The sequence below is a fragment of the Misgurnus anguillicaudatus genome, chromosome 16, assembly GCF_027580225.2.
Source record: "Misgurnus anguillicaudatus chromosome 16, ASM2758022v2, whole genome shotgun sequence".
Lineage (NCBI taxonomy): Eukaryota > Metazoa > Chordata > Actinopteri > Cypriniformes > Cobitidae > Misgurnus > Misgurnus anguillicaudatus.
Window position 1 is genome coordinate 21,193,433 of NC_073352.2, and position 23,095 is coordinate 21,216,527.

General features: G+C 39.7%; 1 protein-coding gene across 6 annotated transcripts in view; it reads left to right on the plus strand.

Annotated features, from left to right (window-relative positions):
* Positions 1-23,095, plus strand: part of pcdh1b (protocadherin 1b) — a 188,809-nt gene that overhangs the window by 128,774 nt on the left and 36,940 nt on the right. For 5 of the 6 annotated variants that reach the window (XR_012357973.1, XM_073854338.1, XM_073854337.1 and 2 more), the window contains exon 4: positions 12-231. Coding sequence is in view for 5 of the 6 variants with exons in the window: in XM_073854338.1 (XP_073710439.1) it covers positions 12-231 (220 nt within the window). In the remaining variant the exon portion in view is untranslated. Of the gene's footprint in view, positions 1-11; positions 242-23,095 lie in introns of all 6 variants that reach the window. The other variant, XM_073854340.1, reaches the window with a different exon arrangement.

Below are 23,095 nucleotides of genomic sequence, written 5' to 3' on the forward strand. Positions count from 1 at the left end.
TCCAATCACAGCTCCCGCATCGTCGAGTGACCTTCTCCACAGCCAATCAGGCACAAGATCTGCAGGATCCCTCTCAACACAGCTACTACGACAGTGGTCTTGAAGAGTCAGAGACTCCCAGCAGTAAGAGTTCTTCAGGGCCTCGTATCGGGCCCCTCGCCCTACCCGAAGACCACTACGAACGCACCACCCCAGATGGCAGCATCGGAGAGATGGAGCATCCCGAGAATGGTAAGAAGAGGTGGCGTGTCACCCTCCCTTTTCTACTATCACTCCATTCTTTTCACTTTCAAAACTCATCCAGTTTGAATACAGTCTCTAAGATTTGAGACTTTCTACATCTTTAAGACATTCTTTTAAACTTGCGATTGCTTTACTGACCTGTACTGAGCTATTGATAGATGACATCAAGATATCAAGGTTCACAGAATGTTCTGTACATTATACATTCCACACACACACACAATGAACATTAAGCTAATTTTGATTTTCCATGTGACCTAAATGTCAGAACTAAACCAAAGTAACTGCTAATTTAAATATGTTTTCAATAAAAAAATGTGGTGGGATTTATAAAATGTATTTATTCTTGCCAAAATGCTGCAACAATGACCCAGTGATTAGTACACACACACATTCCAGGAAGACCAGATGTAATCCACCTCCACTGTACTGTAGCTATAGCTGTAGGGAGATGCTGTATCTCCTGAAGTGAGGAGCGCCCGCCTCGCCTTGCTACCCGGACGGCGGTGCTCCTGAGCGGGCCAAGAATCCTCTACGCAGAGGGAGAGAGAAAGCGAGAGGGGGTGGAAGTCATAGCCAAAAGGCAGGCTGGCGTTGGAAGCTTTTAGAATTTCAATTACTAAATTCAGAAGTGCTGTGTGTGTGTAAGCACACAAACACTCTTAAGGAGGTCAGGAGGCATGGAAAGAGAGGCATACAGAAAGAGTTATCAAGAATAGCTGGAGTATTAGCCAAAGGAAGGACCGTGAGGGGGAGAGAGAACGAGAGAGATGAAGTATGACTAAGAGACTGAGGTGGACTGAGGCCTAAATGTCACGCCTGTCATTCCACATCACTGGTTTAACTGGAGCCGTTGGACTTTGTGTGCATGTCTGTAGGGGGGTCACCAAGGCAGGTCTCACTTATGGCATCTGTACACACACAGCTGCACACAGAACCCCATGGCAGGTGCCATCAAGCACGCTGGGCAGAAGTGTGCAGTGGGGGTAATTTAAGGGTGCAGTGGGGGTTATTTAACTGATATATTTAACTGAAATTCCTGTAGGTATTTCCTTGGGATGTGTATACTATATGAATGGGTTGTGTGTGCGTGCAGACAGACTCAACTTGAACCTGTTGACCCAGGAGGTGCTGCTGTACCTTTATGGATTGCGGCCAACTTCCTGGGGTCGCCATTTTCTGCTGGAGGAAGCGTTACTGTACGACACACACACACATGCGTGCATAGCCCTAATGTACAATAGAGCTAATAAAAGAGGGATCTTAAAATAAATACTGCTCTCTTTCCCATTCCTGCATTTTTAGATGACTTTAGTAGTCGTGCCACATATTCAGCAGCGCTAGTCTATAAATAAAGCCTTGCTCTTTGGATGAGCTTCGCTTCATATAGCCACTATGGATAATGAATGGCTGTAATGTGTGCACAAGGGTAGAGTGGGTGTGAGGCAAGAAGGTGAGAGGACATACAAGGCAAGCAGCATTTCGGCTTGTGCGCCTTTTAAAGAACATTCTGTCAAAACAAGAGATGAAGCGATGTGCCAGACAAGGTCTAACGTCTGTAAGACATTTACGGCCCTGGGAATAAAGTCTTCCTTTTCTGTTCATTCCTTATTTCGACTTCCTTAAATGTACTGCATTAAAAACTCACAGACGTGGCTGTTGACATAAAATGTCAAGCAGCGCCGGTAATGTTCGCCTGTCAGACGTGCTAAACTTCATCTGAAACGTTTCGCCTTAAAATATATAAATGTTAAACTTATATATGACATTTTCAGCTGCAATGTTTTGAAAGCGCCACAAAGTCACAGCGTTTACATTCATTGGGGAAATCACGGTATGAGTAGCTTAATTATGGTTGTCTATGCACATTAAACCGGTATGGATTTTTTAAAACATTTTAAAAATACATCACATTTAATTAGCTTCAACGTGTCACTTCGCAATGAGGCGAACATGCATAATTTTAAGGTGATGTGTGTAATTTCTTGCTGTAAAAATACACTCTCCTATGCAAGTTTGAAGGGCCGTTCACATTATAACGATAACTATAATGTTTACTATAATGATAACTATATTAGCGTCCACATTATAACGATAACGTTATGCTAATTCGCTCACGCGCGGAGCACTCGTGCAAATACTTGCCTTTAATGACATTATACTTTTATATTTCTTGTAATAAAAACTTTTGCAATTGTTTACATGTTACTGAATATGTAAATATGCTGTTCTTGTTGAATTTACACAGCGAGTAACATTAACCACCAGATGTCCTAAACACACTTGGTTTCACGTAAATGTCTCATTATAGTTGTGCGTAAGTCCTACGGTGTAGCCGCGACGGCGTAGGTTCCATGTCAGTTTTCATTTATTCCTTTGCGTCGTCGTCCGTGTCGATGTGCAAACACACAGCTGGTAGGCAGTAACCACGCGTGTAACCACAGTAGCAGCACAAACATCAAAGAAGAAGAAGCTTAGCAAGTTAACCCACAAACGAAGAAGAAACAGCAACTTGTTGTGTATAATTTCAGAAGACCATCAATGATGGAAGTAAATAAACAGCGACTTTTGTTGCAGTTTGAGTTAAATTACTCCTTAAATTGGCTTATCTTTGTTTTCACCATCGCAAACGGAAATACCTATGACACAGTTTTTTTACCTTACTGGAGGGGTTCTGGTGGACCAATCACAGCGCTTGCAGTCCGCGTAGATCTGATGCGCTGTTAAAATTTTTGCGAGGTGCGCGTCAGGCTACGCAGAGCTTTGCACATGCTACTGATAGCCGAACCTACGCACGACTATAAATCGGGCTTAAGTCTAAACAGTGAATCTAGTTTGTATAATCTAAAAACTTAATACCTTTTGGCGTAGTCAGTGTGGTGGGAAAAAAGCATTATGTAGTACAGAAACTGCATCAGGGCTGGATACCTGAGGTAATTTTATGTTATAGATCTCCGCATTAAGCTTTCCCACTGTTATTTGAAGTGTGCTTGCACTTGAAGTGCAAATAGATTCGATTGGCTGGTTTATCGTTCATCAGGTGGGAAAATAATCGCTCAGAAAGTGATGCCAACAATATAGTTTGTTGCATTTTTATCGTTATAGTTGTGGTGTGAACTCTGCTTTTGTCTTTAATATAAAATGATTTTCAAAACTATATTTTTTATAGTTATAGTTAGCATTATATTGTAAACGGCCCTTAATGTGCAGAGACAATTTTAAATAAGCCATTGGTTGTGTTTCTGTGGTGCTAGTAAGCCTTGGGCTGGTCAAAACTAAGACAACTTGAAAAATGTCTTGCTAGCAATAAAGAGACACCGTGTTTACACAACCTACGTTAGGCTATTTAAAATTGTAAATAATTCATTATAAAAACAGGCAGATTATAACCATAGTGCATTGTGGAAACACTCTTGGCAGGAGATGCAGGATATCTTTTATGTTAGGAGAGTATTTTGCCAGACCAGTTTCAAAAATCCACCTGCATTATATATCTGATGTTCCTCTAATCTAAAGAAGCATTTGGAGGTTGGGGAAAAGAAAGAATCCAGAGATTTCTCAAAGACATTTAGAAAAGCTGTACCCAGAACAGTGATCTCTTTGTCCACTTAATGTTGTACCTCAGAATGTGGTCGAAAGTGGATGAGCTCAACATTTTTACACCCCATTTTGTATTTTGCGTCGTCCGCTTGTGATCCGATCGACAAAATGCATCCTAATACCAGGTGTTAACAGCCTCCTAGAGACCCTTGTCTAAGAAAGACCAAGCCATGTCTCACTTTCAATCTCTTTCATGCTTTGGTTCTATCTCTAATCTCAAAAGAATGAATGCAAGGAACAGCAAAGTATATCCAGAGGGGGATGACTTAGCAAAACTGTCTAAAAATATTCAATCTCTTCTCTAGACCAGGTTGACTTTGCTAGAGGGAGATGAGCTTTACTCCTCAGCAAAACATATACTTTCACTACCTAGAGGTCACATTTCATAAAGAAAATAACTATATTGTCTTAAAAAAAATCCTGCTGAGGTTTCAACTAATGCTGGGACTTTGTTAGACCATTAAGAAACCAGCTATCATGTTCCAAAACCATCTTTAGCTGGATGTTCAAACAAGGAGAAGTACAATACTAGACTGCATTTTAATGCGGTTTAGCCAATTTTATGGTAAAATTGCCTGATTTTCCCGTATGTTTGTACCACTGCATTATCCTTGTAATGCAAACCACAACATCAACACGAGAAAGCAGTATTTTATAAATCACTGAAACTGTTGCCAAAGGCGAGACGTCTATTAGTCTACCTGATGTTTCACATAGAGGATTTGTTTAGAGCATACCACATCACATTGTTATGCCGTTGATCTCGGCAGGGCCTCAGAAGTTTGGCCCTGGAGGAATGGCCTGATAGCCAACACGGTAGCTGTTGTTAGGCTAAGATTAGCTTAGATGAAGCAAAATGGACTGAACTCCAGCTGCACCCTCTCTCCATTCCTCTTTCTCCATCTCTCGGCTCTAGCTCGCTCCTCTCCCGCTAAATGGAATCATCGCCGTCTGATAATGGAGTGTAATTCCATTACCCCAGCTCGGCGTCCCAAAGGGGGGCATTTCCGCCCGACACCCCCATCTCTTCCTTAATGCGCTCATTTCCCCTGCCTAATAGAAATGGATGGGTCTGTGGGTCTTCTGTAGGGAAAGTGGGCGAGAGAGAGCGAGAAACAATGGATAAAGAGATACGGAGAAAGAACCGACGAGCAGGGAGGGATGAGGAGTCAAGAGCAGGTGAAATGTTTTGTAGAATAATTCGACAAAATGAGCAGGGATGGAAAGATGAGACGAGGTAAAGAAAAAGCGATTTTGTAGAAACGATAGACGTGCGGTTTGATGTCTTTTGTGCGAGCGCGATGGAGTATTTATGAGCGGTTATGAATATATTTGAATTTCTCGCTCTCATGTTTCCTCTAAAGAGAGACGTAGGGTTCGTATCGGCTAGTAATGGCTTCCTAAACAGACAAACAAAGAAATGAACAAACAAACGAACGGTCCACGAGTCAAAACAGAAAAAAGGCCTCTTGAACATCTGCGCAGTTGTCAGGGTTCATTTCTCAAGAGCCTCTCCAAGCAAGCGCGGGGGGCTTCACCGTTGCACAAAGCGCCCATTACGCCCTCGTTTAGGAGAGCAAATAGACTGCCATGCTAGCGCTATCACACCCATATCAGGGGAAATGAAGGCAATCATTCGTCTCAAATGAGCAAACAAGCCATCTCCATAACAGCAACATTCAATCTGTCCCGTACCATCCAATCAGGCCACTTCTTTAAGCTGAAAAACAGGAAAATTGTTTTGACATTCGGATGCACTGAAGCGCATGTGCACCGACACATACAAATAGATTTGAGTTGTTGTTAATGCTTTTAACTAACTGCAAACAGCATTTCACTGTTGGCAAGTCTCCTATGAAGATTTTGTAATGGTAAACATAAATTGCACAGAATGCAACAATTTTAAATGATTCAAGAGACAGGGAAATCAGTCTCCAGCCCACATTTAACCAACAGTCTTTAAAAAGAAATGTGCTATAATGTGTACAGCATTTATATTAAACATAAATCCTTATATATAGACTTGGGTAACACATTTATGATTATGGCTTCTTTGCACATCCTTTCATTACGGACTTGATGTGGTTTTCTTTTAATGATCGCGCAGACACCAAACATTCTGAATCATTCACTCCTCCCTCGGCCCACAATTGCATACATATTTATTGAATCTAAAATATCCAACCATAAAAGAGAAACATTACTAAACACTGAAAAAATTGAATAAACGCCATTAATTGATCCGATGTCTTTGTCTTGCAAGAAACACGCAACAAGGCACCTTCACGTTTCTTGTAAGTCATTAGAGCAGATTTGTTTGGGTGCTGAGGGCGCCTTGGCAACCTCAATTAAAAGGCACGCGCTTAAATTTAGGGAGCGGTTGGATAGGATATAGACAAATGGGATGAGTATTCATGGTTTGGTCTGGAAGGATGCTTGACTGTTTCTACAACTGTCTCATTTCTCAAATCATGTACAGAAAATCTCTCGGGAGGTTTTACCCACTGACCGCCTCTTAGCCTTCTGGTCGCTTTAGAAGTCATGGATGCATGAGAGAAAACAGTAAAAGAAAACAAGAGAGGCATCGGGTGTGTCCAAACAAATCAAAAACAGATGCGCTTGGATGTGCTGAAAGTGTTTTCCCACACTCTCACTTCCTATTCCAACATTTTCCTACGAATGTCCTTCCTAGATAGGAAGTGACATGAAGACTGTGTCTAAAACTCTCTACTCTATGTTCTCTTTGTTTCTCTCTCTCACTCACTCACTCACTCACTTTTCCCCTTGGTAGTGATGAGCGTATCAGTCATGTCTCCACTGTGACAGGAGCTTGTGGTGCAGCTTGGGGTCTTCACAAAAATGAGCAACCACAATGGATCCAGGCAATAGATCATCTCGTCCGGCTTAACCTCAACAGAGAACACGGATTCGTGCACTCTTACATTCCCACACACACAGTTTAACACAGCAACGCACACATACACGCACAACTTAATTGGAATTGTGGGAAACGCGTGAAAGCCCAGTGGACTATGGAAGTAGATCTAATGCCTCCGCAAATTATATAATAAAGTGAGCAGCAGTGGACCACAGCTGAGGCTCTACACACACATACACACGGCTTGCTATCCTTGGATTTTTGAAGTAATGCTAAGCATTTTGCTTCCATGCTGAATTCATCCTGTCGACCCCTTGAGGACAGAAAAGTAGGGAGTGATGCACACATGTGTGTGTGTGTGTGTGTGTGCAAGTATCTGTTTTGGACATTCCTTAGTTTTTAATTAGCTGTGCTGTTTTGCTATAGCGTCTAGATGAAAGGCTTGTGCGGTGGGAAAGTGGGTGATCTTCCCCACAGAGCCCTGCTCTCTTTCTCTACTCATAGCCACTATTAGTCCCCGCTTCAAGAGCTGACAATGGCTGCCAACAAGATTGTTAGCACAATCTCTAGACATACTTTCAAACAATAAAGAAGCCTTTTAAGATGGCAAGGGCAGGATATTATTAAATATGAGCAGTAAATCGCTTTGTGTGAAGTGCAGTCCATTATCTAAAAGTTCTCAAATGTTCAGAAAAGTTTCAGAAAAAGTAAAGTGTGTCTGAACTAAGGTCACTAAATGGAATTACGATGAAGACTTTTCCTGAAATTTCCACAGGCATTTTCCTTTTCTTCCTTTGGAGAAACAGAACTGGCACAATCTATTGTTGATATGTCAAGCAATGTTTTTATAGCTCCATCAAGTCTTATTATTTGGAACGAAAGTAAAAAAGTGGTTCTTGCACGTTAAACCTTAAGGAGAAGGTATTTGAAATGTCACTTTTAAATGGTAACGTGAAAAAATGTGAATAGTTTCATCTTGCAACATAATTTGTTTGTTTCAACCAATGTTGTGCCTACCCATTTGTCCAACCAATGGCAGATGGAAGTGAACTTTTTGAGAAAAATAACAGTCATTGTCACAATTCCATTTGGAGGCACTAGTGCAGAAATTACACACTTCACCTATAATGTTAGTTGAAACGTATTGCCGAGTGCAACTTCGGAGCTATGCGCTTATAGAAAAGAGCATGGAAGAGTGACAGGAGGAGACAGGGAGGGAGGGAGAAAGCAAGGTAAGACTCATGGTGGGGTTTATTTCAGGAGTGCAGGCTGCCTTTTGACGATGCCCTGCTGTTCTACAGTAGCAAACGAGAAAGAGAGAGAGGACAGAAAGGTGTGGTTGCTTTCTAGCTTCGCCCACTGCGGTGCATTGTGGGATCCTGTTGTAAATTGGAGCAAACCTGGCAGACAGGAGCTCCACTACTGCATCATAACAGTGACTGGAGTGCTGAGCCCTGCAGTTTTCCTGCAACGAGAGGGAGAGAGAGAGATGTGGCACTGAAGGAAAATGGGGCCGTGCATGTGAAAGTATAAAAGTTGCAAGAGTATGCACCGACTAAGTATGTGTATGTGTGACATCTGTGTTGGGGTGTGTGCGTGGCCACCCCTGCCTCTTCATCATCTAAGGATCCCTGGGTCGTCCCTTGCCAGGCTGTCTGACAGGTGCACTAGAGTGAACGCAGTGTCACGCTGTAATTGTACATCCCCGTTATGTCAGCGTGTAATTGAGCACACAGCCTGTAAAGGGCCTGCCAAACACACACGCACACACACACACACACGCACACACACGCACACTTCTGAGTCAGTGACTTCACTAACATCCCATGCTATGCCTCTATCAACACTGGAAAAACTGCAAGGCTATACACAATACATAATCTCTGATAACTAGATAGGGGTTTTGTTAATAGCAAAGGATTCTGGGAATACTGCCATTGTGGTTAATGGCTATAGACATTAAGTGCACCGAATGTAACTCATCTAATTAGTGAATGTGATGTGAAGTCATGTCAGTCTTTCTTTTTTCTTTCCTTCTTAGGACAAAGTAAACAAAACAGTGCAAATCAACAGCAATAACTGGCCAAACAATGTGCATAATGTAAGAAAATGACAATGTACAGTATACATATACTTGACGGGTTAGATAAAAATAATAATGACAATATAATAAAACAAAAGCAATACTGTAAAATCTAACTTTCTCTCTCTTGTTTTGCAACTATATATTCACTTTCTCTCTTCCGAACCTCTTTAACCACACTCAGCTCTTTTCCACCTCGCTTCCGTACTGCTATGTCATTCCGGTTTATGAGCCGATGGCTGATTCCCCTCAGAAGAGCACCACAGAGAGTATAACCACCTTAATCGTATTTGATCAGGAAAATCTTAGTATCGCATATCTGCGGCTAGCTTAAATAACCAGAAGCACAGTGGCTCCAATATATCCAATATATGGGACTGGACTTTTAAAAGGCTCTCTAGGTTTTAAGTTCCAGCAGTCTGAATGAAGGAATTTGAGATGAATATGTGAAGGTCTCTGGATGTAACAGTATATAGAGTACGTATATGGATTATGATGGTGTGGCAAACGTTATCGTCCTCTTTCTCGCATATGAACAAATATATTAAATGTTCCTCTTCTCTGGTTTGCATTGGGAAGGAGAAGTTCTTTATCTAATTTGTTTGATTAACCAAATATGAGTTATGAATAATTTATTCGCTTCGCAGGATCTGAGAGATTTTCAGAGTGAACGAGTGCGTTGAACCCTCCTCCCTTTTCGCAGGTGCTCGATGTATCGGAATCAAATTCTGAGTAGTATTCACTTTTCGCAGAATTGGATAGGGGTTTAGCAAGCTCTCCATGTATGCAGCTGTAATCTGATGGAGTCTGTGTTTGTACCACTTTACCCCTCAGGAGCCATTTTCCTACTTTATATTTGTCTTACCAAGCGCCTAAGGACCGCGCACCTGCCGCTTTTGCCATATTTACACCTAGCTTAGGGATTTAACATCCACTGTCCCTTTCCCCTTGGTCCGGTCCACAGAGTCAGATGGCGTTGAGGTTGCCAGGTCTGTGACCAGCACAGGGATTTATCCACCACGACCATTGTGGGGCTTAGAGAGTTAGCCACAACTGTATGTGCCCTGTTGCCAGGTTTTCTGTTACTCAAGAGAATGGCTGCTAGTAATGCAATGGATATTTTTGTTGCTGTCCATCAGCCTCAGAGAATAAAGCCCGTCTGCTGGATCTCTAAGGACCAGCATGATGTGCACAAGCACACTTATACACACTCGAATACATAGACACACACAGAACTGCTTCCCTGCGGTAGTATATGGCTTGTTGTTTATCTCCTGTCCTGCTGGGGCTCTCAGCCAGTGTTGTCATGGAAACGGGGCCCGGTTGGGTGGTGCCGAGCTGCAGGGGTGTGCCTGAATCTCATTTGCCCACTTACCTAATCAAGTGTCACACACACACCAATAATGATAGGTGTACTTGTAGCCCCATGCTGTCTATACTTAATGCCATGGTGTCTCAGTAGGCACTAAGCCGTTTCCAGATATGAAGAGCTCTTGCGTTTGAACCCAGCTTTACCCAGTCACTATAGATTTTGGATCAATACTCACTCTTGGTATAAAGCCTAACTCTCTCTCAAACACACACATACATGCACACACACACACACACACACACACGCGCTCGTTTTACTTTGTGTGAAAAGTGAAGTTCAATTCCACTACCGTCTGTATGTTTTCCTTCTGTTTCTAGTATTAAATTGGGCTTGATTGAGCAGGTAATTGAATATTGCTTTAAGTCTCCAGCAGAAAGATTTAACATGTACAGAGAGTGTTTTCCTTAATCATATTACCCTTTCACTTCATTTCCAAGCTGACTCAAGGTGTTTCCCATCCTCTCGAAGTCTTGAAAAGCTTTGCCCTTTCATTTACATTGCAGTTAATGCGAAACTGAGTTAATCAAAGGAATTAGTAGTTCAATTATGCAGCTTGAGCTCTTTTAGACTCATGCTGTCCATATTGTAGGATCGGAATTGAACCAGGCAGTTGATTAAATGTAGGATGGTGTTTGTAAGTCTCTAAACAGGAGATTAATTCTGAATGCTAATTGTTATCGAAGAAGCAAGAGTAGTGATGAAAACATTGGCAAAATGAGTGGACCCTGCAGGGAAAAGCCTGTGTTTTAACATTGTTGCTAGTTTTTAGCTAGTCCAAGCTGGTAGACCAGCTAGAAACCATTGACCATGTTATGGCGCTTTTCCATTGCATAGTACCCCATGGTTTGGTTTGGGTCAGCTTAATTTTAATCAGCTTTTCCACTGGGTGCAATACGTAGTACCTAGTACTACTTCGGTTAGTACCAAAACGTGATGCAAAAACACTGTAGATCACTGATTGGTCTGAGAGAATCGTCACTACCAGCGCCATTACTATAATGTAAAAGACTAGCTTTACCTTCACCCATTTAGTGATGAAAAACATCCACAGGTTGAGAATCAGGAACACCACACCAGTTTTTTCCAGACTTGCAGTTTGTGGTGGCACATTCGCTTAAATGCAACTTAAATGAGATTCAGCGAAGTGCGCCGAATGACGCCACCTGTGTTTGTACAGAAAAGTCATGTGAGGCGATGTGTAAACATCTATTTGTGGTGGCCAGTTTTATTTTGTGGCGAACTGAGAAATAACGTTAAATGAATGTATGGAAATGTATTCCAACAACGCTCTCATTTGTATGATGTCACAGCAGTAGGCAACGCAAATTTAACGACACAACGACGCAAATTTATCCCTCCACTCCGCAAGCCAAAGTGAGGTGAGGTGAGGTGAGCTGACCCAACCTGACCCAAACCATGGGGTACTATGCAATGGTGCCAAAAAAAGCGCCATTACAAAGCACACCTAGCAGCTTAAAAGGATAGCTCCCCTAAAACAAAAAATTATGACAGCATTTTTTTTTGGTGGAACTATCTCTTTACGCTCACCCTCATATTGTTTGAATCCTTTATGATGGTCTAAATGATGGTAAGCACACAGTTAACAGTATACCGGTTTACTTCCATAGTAGGAATAACAAATACTATGGGTACCATCAACTGTGTGCATGCCATCAATTATTAGAATATCTTTCTGTTAAACAGAATAAAGAAACTGATACAGGTTTTCCTCATGATGATGGTGTGGAAAGTTTGGGATGCATTTTTCCGCCTATGCAATCTTTGCATGTTGCACGGAATTTTTTGCTTGCACAGAAGTGTTTTTAGCAATGGCAGTCTTGCATGCCATATATTTTAGAGGCCTATCAGACAGACAGGGTTGGAAACGGGGCCTGTTGTCATCGTTCACTTAAATTCAGGCATTTGTCAAGTAAAATTACCTGTGAACTGACGAGTGATGACACATCTAATTGAAGAACATGTTTGCCTAATGCCTGGTAACTCATACTATGTTTTCATGTGTTTTCGTGCATGTACATCTGTATCTACATGTGTCTGTATGTGCTTGCCTTCGAGCGTTGTATTCAAAAGTGCATATTTGCCCTAAGCAACCCTCAATCTTCATCATGTTGGAAATGTCACCTACTATTGTCACGTGCTATAGAGATTTGGTTTTCTCATGTCCAAAGGTTGAGGGTTTGACCACTGCACCTATTACTGCCAAAATACACAGAGAGGCAAGCGCACACTTCTCACGCAAAGTCCCGGTGACTACACAGGCCAAATTTAATTTCCTGTGTAGATCTCAGAATGTGTTCTAGTGCTTCACCCTTTGTTTTCTTTTCCTTTTCTCAACTTTCAGTCAACATGAAAACCTATGGATAGTTTTTTACATGGATATTATTCCTGTCTTGGCTCATCGCAGATAATGGTGAATCATTGTCAACTTTCTCTCTCTCTTGACTATCACGCCTATTTATTTTGCCTAAAGAGTGTGTGGGACAAATGCGACCTTTCTACTTACTGGTTTACCTGCATAATTTGTTTAGTGAATCAGATGTTAAAACAACGAAGACAGTCATCCAAATAAACAAGATGTGATTTATTCTTAATGTCTTGACACTTCAGCAGTAAGACTTTAATGTGTATAATTCTTCAAGCTACTCATAATCCATCTGTTTAACGGGTTAAGAGTAACAACCCCTTCCACCTGTGACCCTCTCCTCTGGCATAGAATTGATCTTTAGCATCAGAGGGAGGACTTTGCTGGAGTAGTTGTTCATCTGAAGCTAGTGTTTAGTGGTGTATTGAGAGGCTGGTAATCAGCAGGGGAGGAACACATTGATTTAGCATTGATTTAACGTTGATTTACAGTCTGCATTGGAGTGGTGGCATTATTAGCCTGCTCAGCTTGCCTTCGTGCTGTTTTCCTCTTTTTTCCTCTTTTGGGCATTGATTATAAGATTACAGAGTTGGTGTGTAAGCATGTGTATAAACAGGTAACTGTACGTGGAGAGCGAGCAAGGTTGCATTTGACGGTAAACTGTTCTTGCACTTTCAGATACGAGGACTGTTGAAAAGACAGTTTTGTCTGCTAGTGTAGGCGTCTGGCAGACGAAACAGGTTAGAAAATGGCATCAAGAAAAAAGGCTAGTAAAGCGAATAAGCCAAATACGGATTTGAGTTGCAGTGCTTTTGATGAAACAGATTTAAAAGGATAGATTGATGGATAGATATGTGGAAGCCATTTTAATAGCTGCAAAATTATAATGGATATACTGTAATGCTTTTTTCTCCTTAGAATGGTTGAACGTATTTTGAAACGTAACCACATACAGTAATTGGCTCAGTTGTATAGTTATTGATGCATGGACAGACCTTTTCACAGCTGAGCGGCTTTCTCATATCTAGCACACTGCACTGCGTGTGTACTTTAATAATTATGCCTCAGATTGTATTCATTATTTACTCTGAATGTAGCAGTCTCTAAAAGAGAGCCCAGAAATATCACAGCAGGCTTTGATGTAATGGTCAGGCATTTAAAAAATATATAGACCAAAATTGAGTTGCGTCAGCATGGAAAATAGCATGTACTGTATATGGTACGCTGCTTTAGAAGAGCGCTTACTTTTTTTTTTTAAAGAAACTTAACATATCTGGAGTGGCAGTAGTAGACATTACGTGTACGCACAGATGGATGAATATATGCAGTACTACTGTAAAAGGCTCAAATCATCATGGGAACAATGTTCCTAACAACGTGTGAAACTGAAGGACAAAGAGAGAGATGAAGTGATGGGTGGGTGTATGACAGGACACATTGGACCAACTGTCTGTCAAAGAGTGTGGAGTTGGTTGTGCATAATCGTTGTGTATATGCATGGAGCTACAATTTCAGGTTGCTATTATTCACACTTTGATCTGTAGCATGCTGTGTATTAAAGGGATAGTTCAGCCAAAAATTATATTAAACCCACGATTTACTCACCCCCAAGCTGTCCGAAATGCATATGTACATCATTTTTCAGACATTTTAGAAAATGTTTTAGATCTTTCAGTTAATCAAATGTAAAGTTACAGGGTCCACTCCTTCAAGTCCAAAAAGTGTGCATCCATCCATCACAAAAGAAATCCAAATGGCTCTACGATGATAAACAAAAGTCTTCTGGGGGTAATCCGCACTGTGTTGTTGTAAAATATCCATATTTAAAACTTTATAAATGAAAATAACTAGCTTCCGGTAACGGCGCCATCTTAGTCGCATCCGCATTCAAGATAAGAGCGTACGCAGTTTATGAAGGGTTCTGTGCTGATGCTCTGTGCCCCTCCCTCCGAATTGGTCATACATGGCTAAGAAAAGTGCGTACACAACGCTGATACTCTCTCCTGAATACAGAGAAGTCTAAGATGGCGGCGTTACCAGAAGCTAGTTATTTTCGTTTATAAAGCTTTAAATATGGATATTTCTACAACAAAACGGTGCGGATTACCCTCAGAAGGCCTTTGTTTTTCATCGTGGAGTCGTTTGGATTTCTTTTGTGATGGATGGATGCAAATTTTTTGGACTTGAAAGAGTGGATCCTGTAACTTTACATTCGATTAACTAAAATATCTAAGATATTTTGTAAAATAACTGAAAATGTGTTTGTTTGAGAAATGATGGACATGCATCTCAGACAGCTTGAGGGTGAGTAAATCATAGGTTAAATATCATTTTTGGCCGAAATATCCCTTTACAGTAAGTCATATATGCCCAGTATACTGTACATCACTCCTGTGATCTTCATCTTGTCGACGAAAAAAATATTTTTCTCCTTTAACATAACATTTCCCCTTCACAGTCCATCATATCTCTTAAAGCTCTCCTTCTCTTGTATCGTACCATTCCAGTTTACATCTATAATGCATGTATGGGCGCTGCTTTACCTGCTGTAAAGCACTTGAGAATCAGAAGCTTCTTGTGTAAGTCTAGATCTCAGTCAAAACAATCAGAACCCAGTCTCTCGGGTTAGGAACACCCATCTGGGATCAGTCCATCTTGCTGCAAACTCCAAGCAAAGGATGGGTAAGCAAATGTATACGTGAGGAAATTTTAACAACACCAAAGCCAAGTTTTGTTAAGGGCTTGTAGTATCAGGTCTACCTGCGGAGGTCAGCAGTGGGTTGTTGAGCCATGTTGCGCTGATGGGATTAGGACAGACGTGACCCGAAACGGTAATCCCAGCATGCAACAGTCAGGGAGAGAAGGATAGAGCTCATTAAAATACGCTCGACAGTACAAGCAGCTTATATGCACACAGGAGCTTTTATTGAGCAACTGTGCCGGCTGAGCAGAAAAAGTTCCTGGAATATCTCCCAGCTCTTATTCCCCGAGACAGACACACACCCACGCTACACACTGTCTTTTCTGCTGAGTTTTTAGCATTTTTTTTCTGGGAAAGTTGATTTGCAGGTTGTGGGATTTTTTGTGTCACTGACTTACAGTAGCAGAAGTTCAAGATTTATATGGGCTTAGCTAGAGGTAACAGATTTTAAATTGCTAAATTAGATGTCATGTCCCAGTAATATGTGTGTATGTGGGAGCTGCTATTAGGTGCCTGCTGTTTTCAGTGCATTAATTAGATGTTAGAGGAATGAGACAGACAAAATAATATCTTTTAGGAGCTCTCGATGAAACGCAAATCAGCTGATGTCCGTTTGTGAAACTTTATTCTACTTTAATTCAGTTTACTTTGAATGGGACATTTTACAAGACTTTTTTAAGATGTAAAATAAACCTTTGTTGTCCCCAGAGTACAGTTTTAGCTCAAAATACCATATAGATAATTTATAATATCATTTTAAAATCGTCAACTAAGTGTCTTTTTAAATGCAAATGAGTTGATCCCTGCACTAAATGGGAGTGACGTGGTTGCATAGTGCAGATTAAGGGGTGGTATTATCCCCTTCTGACATCACAAGGGGAGCCACATTTCAATGACCCATTTTTTCACATGCTTGCAGAGAATGGTTTACTAAAACTAAGTTACTGGGTTGTACATTTTCACATTTTCTAGGTTGATAGAAGCACTGGGGACCCAATTATAAACATGGAAAAAGTCAGATTTTCATGATATGTCCCCTTTAAGTAAAAATTTTAATTCGACTATAAACATGAGTTTCAGTATTTGGCATTTGCTTTAATGACAGCATGCAATTAAGCTGGCATCAACTCCAAAAGATGATGATCCATGTTATCCCAGCATGACTTGAACACATTCCAAAAAGCATCTTGGGTAAATCCGTGACACCAAGGAACTCACAAGAGCTGTCATGTATTTTCAGATTGGATATGTAACATAAAATAGTGCCTAATCCTACATTTTACATTAAAAATGTTTCTGTTTTGCCTTGACTGTTAACCTTTGACCTTTTTCATGTAAATACCTGCTCTTCACCAAACTAGTGAAACTAGTTTAGCAATTGTCTGACATTCCAAGAACATTGTGTAAAAGTTGCCTAAAAGCATGAAAGTGTGCGTTTGTATATGATGTTTTTGTTTCCTGGCCTTACCCTCTTCTCCTCTGTCTGGGCTCTGTAGCTCAGGGCATTTTAAGGTTGAGAGGGAACGGCTGAGACAGAATCTTAAGAAGTGAGATATTTGATTCTAATGTAAGACCATCTGTGGCTATTGATTTCTGTTTCTTTCCTCGGGATGAGTGGCATTTTTTAAGTCATTTTTCACCTCGGGCGATTAAGCTCACTGTGTCCTTTATTCTGAATGCTGTATGTTTTTATGGAAGTGTCAATGTGTGTGCGAGCGAGAGAAAGACAAAGAGTGTGTGGGGTTTTTGCTGTGCCTAGGAAATATAAAATATTTTTAAATGGTTAAATATTTTAGAGTGCTAACACGTACGCAAGCACAAGCAAAAAATTCACGGCCCTAACCAATACTGTGCTTGAGTTATTGTGTTTTAAAAGCGCTGATATCTCCTCCCAAACCATTATAACAGATGTCGTCCAATTCCTATCTAGATTTAACATTATTAACGCTTTTGTACTCGGTATGTGGTAACAGTGAGTTTCTATTTTAAATGAAAGAGTCTCAACAGGAAAATTGAGGTGGCTCTAAAAAGCTTGCAAGTTGCCAAACTCGTTCACAAAAAATACACTTGTGTATATATAAAAAAAGCTTGTATACACAAGCAGAATCACAAGCAAAACTTACCGCATACTGAGTAAAATGTCCTTTAGTCCTACATGCGGTTAGGCTTACATGCTGCAATTCGTGCATTATATTCAAACTTCTTTAGATGTGGGCCAGGATACTTCAGCCTTTGTCAGGCAGTGATTATGTTTTGGCACACCTTTATGGATTTAGGTTAGAAATAAACAGGTTAAAGAATAAACAAACCGATTAATGCTCCTTTTGATGCTCCTAGCTATTGGCAAAGACAAAAAGCTCTTACATGTGTCTGTACGACTCTATCTGGAAGTCTGTCTGTCTAGCGGGATGAAGTCACATATAAAACACAATGTTTAGAGGGTCGTTTCGACCTGTGGCAAGTCACCATCATTCTGCTTTATAGATGGAAGGCGTGCGGAGAAAAAAGCACAACGGTGCGATGGCCGCCCATCAAATCCACTTAGAGAATGAGCGGATAAGGGGACTAACTGGGCTCAGCTTTTGTTTGCCCGTTCCTGTGTGTCTGGATCCCGCTGCGAGCCCTACGTAATCCCATCAAAGGCAGAGCATAGCCATCCCTGTATCTACCAGAAGGACCACTGATTATTGAATGGAAGATTAGGATTATGCAGGCAACAGATTGGAACAGATTGAAAGACTCCAATCCCTTCCGAACAAATAAATAAGTAATCGAAGAGATGAATAGGAATAAGAAAATAAATAAGGTGCATCGAGATAGGAAAGGGAAACTGAAAGCCATACGTTTAGAGACCAATTCTCCTGTTAAAATTTTACAGGATGTTTTATGACTACTTACTGATTTTTTTTGTAGATGATTGATTTCCACCAGCTAACTTGCTAGTTCAGAAGGTCTTAGTCTAGCTGCTAAGATTCATTGAACTCGCCTGCATGCAGGGGGCTTAGGGTCCAACCAGCTTCAAATCCTGAGGATGAACAAAATATAATGAAAGATAGATCAAAAGGTAGAAGTCTAGTCGCACAATGTTGTTTATTTTTTAGCGTCATATATAGAGAGTTGTTTTTCATGTGTTTCCTGTTTGAAAATAAAAAATGTGAAAAATCTAAGCAAAATTATTATTTTTCACACATTTTTAAAGGAAGTTATTGGTGACATTGAACGCTTTTCCTGAATGGGTGTTCATAAGACTGACATTACACCGCCATAATCATAAACATGAAGGAGATTTTATGACAGCTGCCATTAAGTGTCATTTGTTCAATTATATCATTTTTAATGCAAATATGACATTGTTTGAATTGTCTTTGTTATGCCAACTTGACATAAACCAATACATCATAACTTGTCATAAATCTGTCATAAACATGACATAGCAGAATAATGATCAAACTTAAGAAACTATCTAGCTTTATGGGTTAACATTACATTAAACTGCCATTAAGTGTCATTAAGTCTTAATACTCTGTCAAATCATTTAAAAAAATGCAAAAGACACATCAAAATATTATATTATACTTAACTTTAAATTTTCTGACATAGAAGAAAAAAAATAAAACATTTAATTATTTTAATTTAATGTAATTAAATGTTTACCAACGATATGGACCCAACGCTGAATGGCTTAACCTATTATTGTACTGTTTTCATTTAATTTTAGGTGATTTGGTCTCCAAATGCAATAAAATATAATTGTATCAATTTCAATTAATATAATTATTATTGAATGATTGATTTTATTTGTTAAACACCTAAAGGAAACTAAAAAAAAAAACTTTATGAACTGAAGAATATTCATGATGTTGTTATAAAAGTATTTGACAGAGTATTAACACTTGACATTTTATAAAAAAATCAATTTGTACCACTGTAGTTGAGGTCAAGAAAAATATTTATTACGCTGATATAAAGCTACATGACAGAGTATTAACACTTAATGACATTTTAATGACAAAATTATATTTGTACCACTGTAGTTGAGGTCAAGAAAAATATTCATGACATTGTTATAAACTATATGACAGAGTATTAACACTTAATGACATTTTAATGACAAATTTTATTTGTACCACTGTAGTTGAGGTCAAGAAAAATATTTATTACGCTGATGTAAAGCTACATGACAGAGTATTAACACTTAATGACATTTTAATGACAAAATTATATTTGTACCACTGTAGTTGAGGTCAAGAAAAATATTCATGACATTGTTATAAAACTATATGACAGAGTATTAACACTTAATGGCATTTTAATGACAAATTAAATTTGTATCACTGGTAAAAAGTGGTCAATTATATGTTGTCTTGGTAATGTCAAGTTGTCATGATAAGTTATAATGTAATGGTTATTGTCAAGTTTCCATAACAAAGCCATCTTAAACAATGTCATAATTGACATAATTGTACAAATGACACTTAATGACAGTTGTCACAAACGTGCATAAATCTCCTTTATGTTAATAGCACGTGTCATGTCATGATTATGAATGTGTCATGTCAGTCTTATGAACACCCCTTCAAGTAAAGTGCTACAGAAAACTTTTTAACAGTTAGTAATGTTAAATACATATGCATGTTTATGTATTAGTGCCATGAATTTAATGGCCAGACTGTTTCCATGTTTGGTTCAATCAATGTACTTGTATTTTGTAATAATACCATATATTCTATATATTTCATGCAAGTATTTCACAAGGATTTTTGTGAGAGTTTGTAATATAAGAGCTTAGTCTGAGCTAAAAATCTGTGTTTTTTTAAACAGCCTGTGTTAGGAAGGCCCTCATGCATTTGTATGTTACACGACCAGTACATCACGCCCTACAGACATTCTCTCTTGAGTGCTGCATGTTGTACATTCACTCATGCTGTCAATCAAAGCTGTCACCAAAGGCCATTTGTGAGGTCACACCGGAAGGCTTCATGCATCACCATTACTGCACTGCCTGTGGTTGGGTGATACAGACAGGTCAGAATAGGCGAAGCTTGCAGTGTCTACCGTCCTTTCCAATGAGTCGAACAAAATCTACAATTCTACAGCTACATAAAATATGAAAACTATGCTGCAAAACCCAACGCTTGTCTTATTCTCTCCTTTCCTATTCTCTTTCTCTCAATTCATTGCAATTATTACACCCGTTTACACTGAAAATGACCGGAATGACAAAAATAGATTGCTTTCATTTTAATCAATGATGCCTTTGCAAGCAGATGGTGACACTGCGTTAGCCTTTTTGCTCCTTCTTCATTCTCACAGGATTTTTGGCGGTCTGTTTTCTGTCCTCTTCTTTCTGCTGTTCTGTCACTTCTGTCTAGTGCCAGAAATGTAGTGGTCTTACATGTTTGTTCCTAATTGGTGCTAATCAAGACTAGAAGAGACTGAAAAAGAGCAACTTTCTATTACAAAGAAAAATAATATTTGATCAACTTCCATGCATTCACCTTTTCCTGTCAATTTTTTGGGGGACAACATGCATCTGTGATCACACTTTATATATAAACGGATCTGGTTGGCAGCATGACAGGTTAGGATTGATATGTGGTTATGCCCCGAGACCAAGTGTTCAATATTAGAATGTAGCTTTGAAGTTCGTGATCCACAGGGAGGCAAAATTAACTCCCCTTAAACGTCTTTTCAACAAGACCGAGGGACCGAACCCCCCCTTGCCCATAAACCATTATGTTGGCTACTTCTCGGTGGTCAGCAGTGGTCATGCTGGGTGGCGTCTGGCTACCTGCCGTATCTCTCACTGGCATGCCAGGCCCGTCTCACATAATTCTCTCTACAGTACATTTCCCTCTCTCTTTCTCTCTCTTGGACACAGTCTGAATTTTGCACAGTTTAATGCAACACAGTATATCTAATAAATAGCCAAAGGCCTCTTTTTAGGAGGCCATGAGAAAGATCAATTATATCCTTGCATCTTTATTTGTTTCCCTGATAATGATTATATTGTGGTGATCCAATACAAATCTACATATATTAGGCTTTCTCTACAAAATTTCTAGGAAGCGGTTGGCAATGAGGGTCTATACAAAGGATGAGTGAGTAACATTTATTAGCAAGCTCACAGCAGAAATTAAAACAGAGGGGTGTCTGGCTCATGTGTCTCTCTGTTTTTCTCTGTCTTTATTGCGCGCACACACACCCACACACACACACACACACACACACACACACACACACACACACACTCCCTCTCAGAGGAACCGTGGGGTCTGATCTTGCCATGGGCACAGGGAATCGTGCTCATACTGTGGAAAGAGCCTGTGATTGTGGAGAGGTCCCATAATGCTCAGAGGCTGAGCAGTGTATGCGCGCATGTGCGTATAGCCATACTAACACTCCTTAGGGGTAGAAAATACACATCACGGGTCAGTTACTGGCACTGGAGCCGACCACTCATCTGGAGGAATTGAGAGCTAGTGCTAATCCAGGGAGATACTCAGCAAAAGTAAAAACCATAGTTTATGTCTGCATGACTCGACTTTTTTGTAAAAAAATAAGAAATAGACCAACCTATCCTTCGCACTTACAATCCCATTACACATCATTTAACCAATCCACTAGGCCTAACCATAGGAAATGAAAAATAAATAAATAAGTTAGATCAAAGCTTTCAAGATCTAACTGAGGTTTAACCAGGTGTGTACTCTGTGTCTAGCAGCGGTCTTCACTGTAAACATTTGTTTTAACAAGAGGCAACAGGACGCACAGCTGTTACCGGAGCATGTCAGTTTAATGACCGATGTTAGCTCATGTGAAAGACGTCGATTTTATCTCCGTCAACAAGCAATTAGTTGCATTTCGCTCTCTCTCTCTCTCTCTCTCTCTCTATCTGTCTCTCTCTCTCTCCTTCTTTCATGATCAAAGAGTGTTTTTAAACTCTGAGATCTGACGAGTAGAAATCAGTCACAGGAAGAAAACAGTCAGGCATCCACCTGCAGATTTCTGCTATCACCAAAACAAAACAGGGGGTTTGGGCTGATATGCATTGATGCTTTAAGGCGATAAAGGCTTGTAATATTGGTAATCAATATGAGTGTCTGAATGGGGATTCATGTTTTCAGTATACGTATAGGGAGATATCCACCACTACTCTCATGAATTATTAACGTCTAGGTACAGTAGTAGTTTTAAAAAAGTTTTGATTTGGTTGTTTTCCAATAGATAGCCTACACACATATGGGTGTTTCTCACGAAATCCAGATTTAGAAGGTGTCCAGCATCAGAATTGTTAAAAGCCCTTGAAGCCATATATAAGAATAAGGTCTGAACTTACTATAACCATTATTTTTAGAGGATTTAAAAAATATTCCTATATAATTATTTAAATTTTTTAGATTATCATTATAAAAAATATAATTACCGCAACATGATATTACATTAAATATATGCATTTACAAACTCATGTTTCGGTAATGAGAACTAAAAAGTTGTCTAGGTACTATGACAAACAAAATTTCTACTTTTATCTGGAGAGAAAAAATAAGAACTGCTTACCTGGTAGCCATCTTGAGTGTCACAGTCAATTATGTCCCTTCCAACAAATTTTTTTTTTTGAAAATTTTAGTTCCTCGAGGGCTTAAACAATGATTGAAAATTGTTGCGGAGGATGAGGAAATTGATCTTGGACACATTTATATTCCTTATTGTCTCTACATTTACCAATGATCACCAAATACCACATGTTTATTTACTGTAAATGTTTATAGTATAGCATGCACTGAAGCTTTTTATTTATTTTTTAATTATAAATATTTCCATATCAGAGAACC